We start from the raw sequence: 14,050 nt of genomic DNA on the forward strand, positions 1-14,050 counted from the left end.
ACATAGTGAAGGAAAGCAAAAGAAATTTGAGAAAGACAGTTAAAGTAAGAAAGCATGAGAGTAAAATACAGTTTGAAAGATTATGATAAAAAACTTCCCAAAGAAAATAACTGGCAGCACACCTTTAAGAGGGAGAAAAAAATTGGCAACAAAAATATTAGATGACAGTCATCGTTAAAAACAAATTAAATATTAATTTTTAAATGTTAATTGCAGAAAAATGCAATTCATATTTTTGTAAAGGCAACACATTATAAATTAAAAGGCAACTGTCTCTTTTAATTGAGTTTTCTAGAATAACTTTGAGTCAAATAGCTGATTCCAACCAAATCTGGAACAGTACAGATATCTAAAATTATTAAATTCCACCAATTTTTGTGCAGGGGCAGAAGTAATTTTGTAGAGAAGGGAGAATCCATAATTGCCCCTAAAAAGCTGCATCATGGTATTTTCACATTTTTTGATGTCTGAAAATTTAAATGTGAGACCATTTAAATGACCCATCAGTGGGATAAGCTTCAACCAGAAACTGCCATCAACAATGAAACACAAACCCATCAGAAACTAAGTTTTATTAGTTCCATTGCTCACAGAATCATTTATTAATGTTTTTGATTTTATCATCCACAATTATATATTGTAATACATATAATTAGTGTATATACTTAATTCTTTAATTATGTATTAAAGAATACTCAAATGAGCAATTCTATTCACTCACTGCCATTCTGATACAGAATAAACTATTCACTTTCCATCTGAGGAAACTGAGCTTTTGAATTATTTTTAATCTAAGAAGAGACCTTTGATTATCTATATAGAACCCTCCTGTGTATATCTTAATTTTCTACTTACCTTGCTACCATTTCCTTTTCCTTATTTGATGCATATCCACTGCTACTGAGTGTTTTTGTTGGAGAAGACAGGAAGTAGAGGCAGTGATTTGTAAAGTACTGATCAACTAATGGTAAAAGAACCTAAGAAATACAGATACAAAATGTATTTTTCACAGAGCACAATGGTAATTGTAGCAACAATGCTCTGATTGGTCAAAGTTCACTCAAAGAATTTTAGAAGTTCTGTAACAGTTGTATTTTCTCATTTCAGACACAAAGTCATGTAAATTAAAACCTTAAGTCTTACAATTTTACTTAAAAGTTACGTAAATAATAAACAGAGTTACATAGATCTATCTATTTTGGATCTAATATTGCAGGCTTACTCTTCTCACATTCAACAGTGATAAATATCACTGAACTAAGAGGACTCTTCCTCTCCTCTATTTACATAACTGTCCAGTATAGATATGAAGGGAGAGGGCTTTTTTTTTTTTTAAGATCCTAAATTAAATCCTAAATGTTCCTTTCTTCAAATCTGATTATTGACAACATTTTTCTTATTAGGTACACAAATGTGTATGACATTACTATGCACAGGAATACTTCTTCCTGTTAATTAAACGATACTATGCACTTCAGTGATGTATCAAGGCAAAAATTTTCAGAAATAATTTATATATTCAGTGAGAGTATTTAATTTCATGTAATAAACAAGCTGCCTTTTAATTTCTATGTACCTTCTCATGTAGAAGCAGATATATTGAAATATTTTGAAGTATTTGAATCTAGCAAATATATTGAAATATTCTTGAAGATATTTTCAAATATTTGTTAACAACATTTAATTGATTACTTACCATGAAAAAAATGGGAAAGATATATTTCTATTACCTGAAAAGCAGTCTAACATTATAAATTTCCCTGTTCTGTATAATGGAATGTATATGTACATTAGTTGAAATACTAAATCACTCACTTTGGCAAAGAACTTTATTTCTTGGTCATGTGGAGATTTTTCAGTTTTTCCACTGGTTACAATGGCTTCTGCAAGGATACAATCAAGGTAGACATGAATAATAAGTTGTCTAATAATAAATAACACAATAGCTCTTTGATATAGCCTTGCAAACTTAGTTTTGTTGAAACACAAATGAAATAGCAGAAACAGTTTAGCTAGTTACAGATGTCCAAGAATTCAATCTGCAAATTAAAAGACAGAATTTAAGTTTCTTAAATGCAATAAAAATAGTGGCTGCTATAAATTTAAACATATCAATCCAAATATTTAAGTATCAACAATTTTAATTATTTTCAAAATAAAATCTGCAGCTTACCCAAATGCGCAATAAACTCTTGAGCAGAATCAACGTATTTTAAAATTTTCTTCAGAAACTTAAAGGCAAACCTCTTTTCCATGGATGAAGCATCCAACTCCAACTCATTCAGACCCCTGTTTTAGAAAGCATTAAGACAAATAGCACTGATGATGACAGTAGTACAAATGATGACAGTACTATGAAGCATTCTATTCCTTATTATCTTTTAATTATGGTAAATTTTCATAAGAAGGAGAAAATGACCTTCCACAGCAACTCTTAGTTATCAACTACACAGCAAGAAATGTTAAAACCAGTTCATGTTTCTTTAAGAGGTATAATAGCTTTGGATTAAAGTATCGAAAATATATGGATTTTAGGATAAGAACTTCAGAGAGCTATCTTACTGCAGAAATGAAGCCATGGTACCTTCAAAACTAACAAAGCAATGCACTGGCCACTCAGTTTCTACTGCTGGCAAATTAAAGAGCCAAATGTTTAGGAAGTCAGCAATTACAGCTTTACAAAATCATTCTAAGTACTACACTGCATTTCATTGCTCACTATTCATCTTCATTTTTGCCCTTGAATTTTATGAAAGACTGAAGTCAAAATGACTTAAGCTACTAAATGAAAACCTAAATGCAAGTAACAAACTACTATACTATTCAAAGTATTTGAAAAATTTCAACAGTATGTGATACTTTCTAAAGAGGCATATATTATTTATTCTTTGAGATAAATTCATGACCTAAGTCATGACTGGTGCATGCACAATATTAAAGAGGAATAAAAACGTGTGTGGTTGGCTGTGCCTAGATTTAAAATATTAGATTTTATTTTAGCTACAAATGAAACCTACCTCACTGAAATTCTAAAATTCTTTAGGATCACAGAAAAATTTATATTGGAAGAAACCTCTGAAAGTCATCTGATCCAAGTCCCATCTCAAAGCAAAGCCAAATCCAAAGTTAGATCAGATTGCTCAGAACCTTGTCCAATAATGTACTGAGTATCTTCATGGATTGACATCTCATAATGATTGTAGAGAGCCTACTATAATGTTTGGCCACCCTCACTGTGAAAAAATAAGGGTGAAATTTTTTCATGTATCTAACTGGAATTTCCCTTGTAACTACTTGTTACTTTTGAGGAGATCGTGTTTGACCTCATCATCTCTATAACCTTGCATTAAGTAGTTGAAGACAGTGGTAAAATCCCATTGTAGCCTTCTGTTTTAATACTGAAAAAAATCTAGTCTCTCCTCAGAGTCTCTCCTGGCATGATATGTGTGCCAATCCCCACAGCATCTTGGTGGCCTTCCACTTGCTTAACTCTTTTGTCAATGTCTTCCTTAGCAGTAGTGAACTAAAACCTGAACAACATACTCCTGATACAGTCTCATGATCACAAAATGGAAGGAGAAAAAAAATCACCTCCATCAACCTTGCAGACTACACTTACTAATACAACCTAGTATGCAGTCAGCCTTCATCATCACAAGGACACACTCCTGATTCATGTTCAACTTGCAGAATTCAAAGTGCTTTTCTGCATAGATGCTGTCAGGCTCCATTTCCCTATTCCTGGAGTTATTCCATCCCAGGTATAGGACTTTGCATGTACCTTTGCTCAACCTCACAGGAGTTCTGTCAGCCCATTTCTCCAGCCCATCAAAGGTCCTCTGAAAGGCAGCCAAACTCTCCAATTTATTGCTAAGGGTTCATTTCACAAAATTGCTAAGGACACATTCTGTCTCATCATCCAGGATGTGAACAGTGATTTTTTTTTCTTTTTCTTTTTGAAGTCACATAACTCTATAGATTTTTAATTTATTCTGTTTTCAAACATAGTTGTTTTTACAAGTCATTAATTCTTTCTCCTTTGTTTCCTTGAGGTTTTCTTGTACATTTATTTAGTTTGCAGCATCTTCACATTCTCTTTATTCCAACATTAAGAGGACTAAACTATACTTGAGATTTTCAGTTGATAGATGGTGGCCTACACCCAGGACATCTAACTGGCTTGCCAAGTGAGGAATTAACTGAGTAATATTAGGGGAAACCTCTGGTTACCCATAACTACTTCATTTGCTTCTGTACAAATTCTTCAAATAGTAGTAGATAGGAAGACTCTCCCTTTCTCATTTAGAGAAAATGACCTGGCTTAAGGAGATGCAGAGTCTACAGAGGGGTTGAACAGTGTGTCAGAAGTAGGGAAGAAGTGAGGAACGGGCAGTTTGTGGCACAGAGGCAAAAGCAAGAAAGGAACAAGAAAGCAGGAAAGTTGCTGGACTCACTGTTGTGGTATGGAGGAAATGATCATTTGTCCTGAGATTCCTTAGCACTGGTGTAGCAATAAATTAGGGAGAATAAATGGAAGATTAGACTAACAGTTGAAAAACAGCTATGAGGTGAATCCAAGGAGAAAAGTAATTCTGTGGGAGAAGGCTGATGCAGCAGAAATTTTAACAACAAAACCATCTAATACTAAAGTGTATGTTCCTGACCATGTCAGAACATGGGTAAGAGGAGAGGAACAGTTGTAGTCTGGGGGAACAGAACCAGCGAACCAAGGACTACGTTCCAAACCCATTTTACACATAAACATAAAAGGACTCTAACCTCCCATCTTACAGTTTCATTTGAAAAAAAAAAATCCTTTTGAAGAGTCATAGTTTATATACTTTTATGACCTCCTATTAATTGATATATCACACGTGTAATCAAATGATTCGGTATGTATTAACAGCTATGTATGGTTGACAGGCATCTCCTGCTGCCTCACTCTCACAGAGGATAATGCAAGTATTTATCTGTATTTTCAGTGAGATCACTGTAAATATTCTCTTTTTGAGTTTATAGTAAGCCATGGTTGCTAAAAGATTACATGTACTTTCCTAAATATTGAAAGACATTAGTAGTTCTGTTAAATAACAAAGGCAACATCAAAAGAACTTGTAGAGGTTTAAAGATGATTAACAAAATACCGTGTTGTTTCTAACATATACTTGAGAAGGCCCAAGAGATTTATCTGTATGTCATAAACACTCAGAAATGCTTCAAAAGTGTTCTCAACAAAGAAAGAGGAACAAAAATCAAAACAGAGGCAGATGGTATATGTAAAGTACACACACTGTGCCGCCTATATGTTTCCAGTTACAAAGAATTTCTATGTTTTAATGATTAGTCCAACGTTTTTAAGAATGATACTCTGGAAATGTGATAATTGCAATCAGTACCTCAAAAGATTTTATATATACTTAAAATATGCACATATTCATCTGAAGAAAACACTGAGAAGAGGATAATCTTGATTCACCCTGATATAGACAGTTACTGCAAACTCTTTGCCCATACCCCACCAGAAGAGTTTGAACAGGCATTTTCAAGTTGGCTTGTCCCATCAGTTAACACCGAAAACATTGTTTTCCTAACCTGAACAGATGCAGCTACAAAGAGATATTAAAACTAATATTTGAGCAATTCCATTGGTGTTTCAAAGGACCATTCATTTGCAGGAACGAAACCTGCTTTTCTTATTCCATGGCTCTTAAGTGATTATTAAGCAAAAAATGGTTGGTGGCATACCTACATTTTGGTTTCAGGCTGAGAGCCTACATATATGGCAGGAAGGAATTTTTCTCTGCAGTGATGCAGAAATGTGTATTTAGAGCCGTCTTCTACTATCTTAAGAAATGTTATTAATTGTTGAAGCCAACAAAGTTACATTTTGCAGATCCTAATAATTAATTTGTATAAATTTCTGAGTGTATACTTTCACTAGAGACACAGACTTGAAAAGCAGAAATAAATGAAAATAAGATCTGACTCTGCATGTACAGAAAAATTTGTTCACTAATACAGTTTACTTTACAAAAATGCTTAAAGCCAGCAAAATCGCAGTTTCCTATGTGCTCAGCTGTTTCACATACAATAAAAGATGATACTTATAGTATAGTAACTCACAATTCCATCATATAAAGCCAAAAATACAGTATAATAAGTTATTTTAATTTCATTGACAGTGTAAGTCTCCACAGGCCAGTTTACTTCCAGACATAGCAATTCAAGTTAGAGTACAACTAATTAAATCTGTGCTTCTGCTTGAGAAGTTACGGATGAAATGCCCAAAATGCCCACAAAAGAGCCACTTTGCCTTACTGCTTCCCAGAACTCAAACCAACATCTTTCTTAAAAACGGGATTAAAAAGCACTTTTACATAGAGGTGTTTCAGTATTGGACATCAGATTTATTTTCCCATGATCCTTACTGACCCTGCTGGCTGCTAATTTAGAAGTTTTGAATCATCTGCTTGTTTAATTACACTACTGATGCATTTTGTATTTACTATGATCACATACTTACTAAAAATGTAACCTGTCTACACTATTTCAGAACGGTCTTTCTGAACATAAAAATAACAAGGACTCTGATTTACAGAAGATATGTCAAATGGTAATTATGTTAATAAATAACAGACTGCAGTGAGATAAGGACAGTCATCATGGTCTGTGCACTGAATGTGCGCAAGTATCTCAAAAAAAATGTGCAACTTACCGAGATATGATTATACCATTGACTTGAAGGAATTTAAACAGCTCTTGTGCCTTTTCACGGTCTCGTGATTTCTCCTTGGCTGTCAATGTGTCGTAAGGTACCAATAAAGGATGACTACCTCCACCTTTAGTAAGTTGAAAGAACTGTAAGTTTCTACTGTAAGGTTTATTTTGCTTAAAGTACAAAAAGGAACTATTTGATTTTGATAGTCTCACACTGTCTCTTCTTTCAGACTGTTTCTTCTCCCTCATTTTCCTTGTCTTTTTTGTGTGGTTCATAGGACTCTGGCTTACCTTTGCTTTCCAACTCCATTTTCTTCTTTTTGGCCCATATATTATGGTAGTTTTCTGCCATTACCTCAACCATTCCCTACATTACCATCAGAAAAAACAAGACGCAAAATTAAAAGCTGACAATTAAAAATTCTGTAATTCTACATAGTTTTACAGTCTTGAGTGAAGTCTACACTCTTGTGATAAAGAAACGTCACAAGTAAGCATCATTTCTACGTTCAGCCGTTCTTTGAAGTCAGCATAGGCACAGGATGCATATATATCACATGCTATTTACAGCCCCTTCCCTAGCTTCATGATAACTTTTTCTAGGAACTCAGGAAGCATCAACAGGATAAACAGTAGAAATCTCTTCTTTAAATATGTAAATAGTAGGGTATGCACCTTTCTACAACAGCATATTACAACCACAGTCACAAATGCACTCATAAAATCTGACAAAATTCAACTTATTAATAATAAAAATCAAATCTATTAATTCTTTTCAGCACAACATATGCAAAACACAAATACAAACCTGAAGCTCCCTAGAAAGCACCACATTAGAGAGATCAAGTGGTGCTGGGCTATACCCATTTCCCTGTGGGAAAAAAGAGAATTATTTTCAGATAGAAGTATTTCACATAAAAGAATCAAATATTCAACTGCATCTCTGTTGTTGATCTGATTAGAGTAGCACCATTCACATTTTCAAACTTTCTTGTAGAAACTGTGTTCACCTTTTGTTTTGCAACGTGCTGAAGACACACAGAATGATTAACAGAATACATCTGCTGATGTGGAAATAAGAAGGTTGCTGCAGATACTTAGATCTCTCTATTCACAACAGATGGCAAGCTGCTAAGAACTATGCTTTTCAGCCTAAGAGAGAAGACCAATCATGAGGCATACAATATGTGCCTTCAAAACATGACAGAACAGTGTGTCAGCAGCCTGAATGAATATACTAAAGACATCACAACAAAAAGTTAAAATAGGTTATTGTCTCATGGAATCTACAGACTAAGAAAAAAGAGGAGTGTGATATATTTATGCAGTCTTTAAATGTTTAAAGTGTGAAAGCTCCAGTGCAACAAACCTATTAGGCACATGTTAAATGTGAACGGTCACATATAAATCAGTGATTTCAACTGCGTACTGAAGTTAAACATGTGCTGAAATCCTCTACTCAATCATCTTTATCGTGCATCTTCTTGGGCAAGAAGGCCCAACTGCAGAACAGGTTCAACTGGCTGGAAGCAGAGATGTCGGAGACAGAAGGACTCCCTGTAAGGGAGTGAAGTTTGCTGAAGAGATAAGAAATGCTGAAGTATTGCCTTGTAACATAGTGCTCAGGGGCCACTTTTGGTAAGCAAAACTGGTGCTGGGGAATGAACTCAACACAGGCTGAAGGTGCCTGATGCTGATGCTCACAGGATCAGTGCTGGTGCAAGTGTATATAAGGAATCAGCTCGTGACACATCTTTGTACATTCCTTGCAGAACTGCTTATGGTGGTAGGACTCTGCCCAGTGCATTGCTCATTAAATCTCACTATATGTAAGCACAAATGTGTGTTTAATTCACTTCAATTGGTACAATAATAATTCCCCAACACTTGTCACAGTTTTAAACAGCTTTCTCCCCTCCAAGACACAGATATATTGAGCAGCAGTCTCAGTATGCTATTACAAAAACTACAAATGAAAAAAATAGTCTATATCACATCAAAATGCTAGATACTATATAATTATCTGCAAATTTTGCCTGTAGATTTAACAAAAAGTATTAAATGCGTAATCTTATTTGTCAATCATAATAATAATCTTGACAAAAGCCCATTTCAGGCTCCTCTATTTGACCAAAAAAGAAAATTACTAGATTTACTTATTATAAAATAAAGGCTTTAAATACTCTGCCATGTATTCTTTGAATGACTATATGAAAACTCTCTTCAGGTGTTCTGAGAAAATGAATAGATATGGTCTCTGACAGCCTTATCGTCTTAAAAGTTGTTGTCTTTTTGCAACCCCCTCTTTAGTGTCACTGCATGGTTTTTATTATAGTAACATGACTTCCAATCTCAGAACTCTAACATTAACAGGTTTTTTTCAGTAAGAAGAATATAGTTGTCTAAATTTAAGTAATTCCACCTTACCTGGCTAGACTGAGATATGCTGCGGAGCTTTTCATTTTCACGCTGATGTATTATTGCTTCTCCTCCTTCTTTGGTCCTTTCTAGGCTCCATCCCATGGCCAACATGGTTTTCAGTGATTCTCTGGCAGGCCAACGATAAATTTCCTTTTCCTTTAAAGAAAAAAATGTAAAATTTCTCTGTATTTAGCAAGGAGCAAAAACTCAATAGAAATATTCTGTCCTTCTTTATAAATTCTCACATTCCACAAAAGTAAACAAAATTTGTGTATCTGAAGACATGATATAGTTCTTTTTACATGAGAAAGAAGCTTCAAAATACTTAAATTTTTTTGCTTTTATTCTTAGTGGCATTTATTGCTGGGATATGTGTTACAAACTAACAGCGCTCAAGTGAGCTCTGGAGCAATAATGTAGTTTGTATCTGGAAACTTATTCATTGATTCCTCCAGCCCAAAATAATAAAAAATTGATGGCACTACAAGTGCTATGAAATTAGCTAGGCAACTACGTGCATTTGAATGCATGAGCATGAGGCCTTTTTTTAGTCTTCCTATATTTATATCCATTCACAGATATAGAACATTACTGATCTATACAGCTCTTCATATAAATACAGCCATCGATAAAAAATTAGGGAACAGCCTGTATTCCAACACTCCTTTGAAGATTAAAGGTGTTATAGAAAATCTGAAAAGTTGTGGCAAAGAAAATTCTGTCATATTAAGACTTCTCAAATCAATCTAATAAAAGTATTTAAGTTCTCACCCACAAATAAGAATTTTTATGACAGTTACTTAACATGACAGTTTTTATGGAAAAACCTGATTTTTAGGTTCAAAAGTTCTAATCTGAGACAATTCAGAAAATTCTCTTTGAACTGCTTTAATAACGACTCAGCGAACAATTCTTCAGCTCCTCTCCAAAGATTTCAAAGCAATTTACAAACCTTGGGAAATCAAACCTCTTTATTTTTGTCATCTCCATTTTCTGAACAGGAAAAGTGTGGTAAAGAGGGACAAATGTAATTGACTTATCTGCATCACCCAATGAATCATTGTAAAAATATGTAACAGAATTCAAATTCAGTTCACTGTTCTGACAACTAGAAGACATTCATGCCTAGTCATGAAATTAAAATAAAAAATGCATTCAAAGTAGTTTAAATGTTTTTCCCCATTTTCAACTGAAGCATCTCCTACGCTTTCTTTAAATTTTTCTACCATCTTTCTTGAAGACAAAATCGCCTTCAGATATGTTAAATTACACTTTCATCTAAAACCCAGGAGTTGCTGGCAGTCATTCCCCATCCATGAGGGCCTGAAAACCCTGTGTATTGATACTTGGAATACAAATTGGCCCAGGACTATGAAGACTGCCTAACTAGCAAATTATACAAGACTCTGTGTAAGATTAACTAAACAACCACTTTAGCATATAGATGTTGCTGTTCTTAACTGTAAGAATTCTAGTTTGTCTCTCTTCCTTTTATAGCATATATTTGAAATGGACTTTAAAAAGTATGCAAATCAATCTACTTTGTATTAATGCAGATGAAATTTCCTCTATTACCTTTTCAGTTAAAGTTTTAAAAGGTCTTATTAATGGGTGAGTCTTCATATTTTCATCCAGTGAAACACCGTATTTCCATCCACTATTAGTCTGAAAAAAATAAGTATACTGAAATAAGATGACAACATAGATGAGTAATGGCAAATTGGCCAGTTTAGTTTGTCATATTGAACTGCTAAACTACTTGAATAGCTACTCAGTGCCACAGAAATTTCTGTTAGAAGAACATGCATTGATCTGTGGATACACCGGAACAAAGCGTGACCCAGACAGATTAGATGCTATCTATGAGTAGTAGGTCTCATGCAACCAGTTCTGAGCCTAATATACATTGGCTCCTTTCAAATGCACTCGTGCACTGAGACAATACTGGCTAAGGCAAAAAAAGTGTCTCTGTTCCCTGGGATGCTAAAGTCAGCAACACAGACAAGAAAACGTAACGTTAACAGATCAAGCACTAAAGAATGTAACTTTAATGAATCCCTTACCTTAAACAACATTAACTGAAATTTATGGTTTGAGATTAATGTGTGTATATTTACATATCCATATATACATGTATACATTTCTCTACAAATTTGCATACATAGCCCCACACATTAACAGAATTGTTATTTCTATATAACTGTTCTATAAAATTGCTATTAATTTTTTATTGTTATAATAAATCACTTAACTCCACCTCTATTCTTTTCCTTGAGTGAAAGAGGTTTAAAATTCATACTTGGGTTGAACGAGTTGCTCATATCCAAACACTTCAAACATGGTTATCAAAAACTGCAACAACTCCATCAAACTTTATTTTGCTCAAATTTAACTCTAAAAGTTATATTTATTAACATTAAAATCTATTTGCAAAATGCAACACTAAAAAGGCCTTGATTAAATGTTTCACTGTAACACTAAAAAGATATAAAAAAATCACTTAGTATGTATTGTCTTATAGCTATTTTGAAGAAGTGAAACAGAAACACAACACAGTGACAGAGCACTTGGAACATTTTAGAGGAAATCAACAAATAACAGCCACCTTAAAGCTAAGAAGAAAGAAAAGCTATAACTACATTTTCTGAAATGAAAAAAAGGACATTAGTCTTCCCAGGTACTCTCTTAGATCACAGAGCTGCTGCAGTAAAATTGAATCTCTGACTCCCAGTCAAAAAGCATCATTAACAGGCAAAATGAAGCTAAGATCTATATATTCTTACTTAAAAAAAAAAAAAAAAAAGAAAAGAAAGCCCAAACCAAGTGCCCCTTTTTCATTCTCCTCAAATCTTTGTCCTAATAAATTCTGGCCACTTTGAAAAAGTGACAAATTTCAATGCATTTTCTTGAGCAAAAGTTTTCTTGCACATATCCCTAAAGAAATACGCAGACATTAATGCACTCCAAACAAGGGCCTATCAGTTAAACTGTCCAGTTTTTCTTTCAATATTCACCCCAGGTATTATTTACTAGTCCTTTTCTGACAGTTGCCAGTCTTAAAATAATTCCTACCTTATCAAAGGCCCATTTATCATGGGAATGTTCAGCATACTTGCTGACAATATACTCCAACTTTTCAGGAAGTACAAGGCTGTAAACAAAGGGGAGTATGGTCATTCAATCATAAGTTACTGCAGTCTGATTTATGAAAAAAGTGTCAGTATAATATAGCACTAATCAAAATGCTTCACCTCCAGATGAAGGCAAGACACTTGGCTTTGCAAGTCCATTTTCTTTAGAAGAAATGCCACAAAACAAAGCAGAGCTATAGTGGCATTTACAGGGAATCTTCAAATACATAACAGTTGCACTTATTAGCAACTGAAATCACAAGAAAAAAACAACCTGCTTCACCAAAACCTACAGGTATTTTTCTTGGTAATTCTTAATAAAGGATAATATTAGTATGGATGTTTCACGCGGCATAATGATGGAGGCGTAACACTTTAATAGCAAGAATCAACTAGTGATCCTCAGTTCTTGGATATGAAAGTATTAGAAATATGTATTTTAAAAGCACAAGATTACTAGGAAGGCCAAGTCTCTACTATCTGCTTATTTTGCCATATCAGGTTGCTACACATCAATTCTTAAAACTAAGTGAAGACTTCATAAAAATTGGGCAATAGGCCAGTTGAATCACTTACCAGATTTTGATGATCTTGTACCATTTTTTATAAGCACACTCTAACTAATGACAGTATCAAACGTATTACAGGTGTATATATCCCGAACATTTGAACTATTAGGTAATAGGGTACATAATGAGTATAGAATTTACTATGTACTCTGCAGATATAATGAGAAAATATTTAACATCTGTGCAGTTCTGAGAAAAATATGGTTTATGTCTGGTAAACAGGATATGTTGCAGTGAAGTATTTGGCAGGAGGAAGCAAAAATCCATACACTACTTCTGAAAGGTACTAATATCATTAAAAAGTCAGTCACCAGCCAACTTCCCCTACAGAGAAGAAAAAAATGTTAATAAGGAATAGCATAAAAATATTTAAGGAAAGGAAATCACTATGATTTATGTGACTCACTTTGCTGTGCTGACAGGTTTGGGATCAAAATTTCCTTCTGGATCCAGTGAAGTCTGCTTTTCCAAAGTTGACCTAATTCGTGTATCTAAATAATCAGGGGGCAAGGCACCAGCTATAGCACTTAGACAAGGCAAAGCCATTCGAAAGAGCTCTGGATCATACTTCTGCAGGAGAGATAGGAACTGGTTGGAAAATTCAATAGAAAAACATGCAAAATGTTAGTGAAAACCAAGCAGCCATATGTACAAATATTAGAAGATGCAAACAAACAGCAAAACATTTAAAAATTAAGCACAGAGCAAAATTATTGACGCATGACATCTATTTTTCTTGATATCAACTTGATAAATTTTTAAGACTACTCAAATTAACATAAGAGTATGCTGACACCTGTGTAAGTATATCAATAGAAGTATGGCTCTTAAGCTTTCTTAGGGCCATTAAGGCCTACATAGGAAGGGTCAAGGGTTGTTTGACTAGTTATAGAAGTATGATCACCTATAAAATACTGCCTTAGTTCTAAAATGACTAATTCCTATCTTAACTGCAGAAGCCATTGTCATTTCTCCCTCCTTTCCCCTAACCTATTTAATTTGAAATCATGCTTGTTAAAGGAAATCGTATTTTACTGTAGCAAAGTCAGTTCATTATTTTTCAAAATTGTCCTGCAAAGAGGTGAACTAGCACATTTGCTCTTCTAAATAGTCATTTTAGCTCTGGAGAAAACATAGAAATACGTGATATATAAAAATATAAGGTGGAATTACATTTGAAGAATCTATCTCTAGTAACTTGCTGTGAAACAC

At 34.0% G+C, this 14,050-nt stretch overlaps 1 protein-coding gene across 2 annotated transcripts in view; it reads right to left on the reverse strand.

The window, feature by feature from the left end:
- The window catches only part of RYR3 (ryanodine receptor 3), a 254,392-nt gene that overhangs the window by 66,403 nt on the left and 173,939 nt on the right, over window positions 1–14,050 (reverse strand). For both annotated transcript variants that reach the window (XM_087746608.1, XM_087746606.1), the window contains 10 exons: window positions 13,245–13,426; window positions 12,211–12,289; window positions 10,714–10,803; window positions 9,145–9,294; window positions 7,526–7,588; window positions 7,009–7,084; window positions 6,716–6,839; window positions 2,174–2,289; window positions 1,816–1,883; window positions 856–977 (listed from right to left, as the gene is read on the reverse strand). In XM_087746608.1, coding sequence (XP_087602734.1) covers window positions 856–977; window positions 1,816–1,883; window positions 2,174–2,289; window positions 6,716–6,839; window positions 7,009–7,084; window positions 7,526–7,588; window positions 9,145–9,294; window positions 10,714–10,803; window positions 12,211–12,289; window positions 13,245–13,426 — 1,070 coding nt within the window. The remainder of the gene's footprint in view (window positions 1–855; window positions 978–1,815; window positions 1,884–2,173; window positions 2,290–6,715; window positions 6,840–7,008; window positions 7,085–7,525; window positions 7,589–9,144; window positions 9,295–10,713; window positions 10,804–12,210; window positions 12,290–13,244; window positions 13,427–14,050) is intronic.

This window comes from Nipponia nippon, unplaced genomic scaffold (genome assembly GCF_047370975.1).
Source record: "Nipponia nippon isolate SJK-2023a ecotype South Korea unplaced genomic scaffold, ASM4737097v1 scaffold_10, whole genome shotgun sequence".
Taxonomy (NCBI): domain Eukaryota; kingdom Metazoa; phylum Chordata; class Aves; order Pelecaniformes; family Threskiornithidae; genus Nipponia; species Nipponia nippon.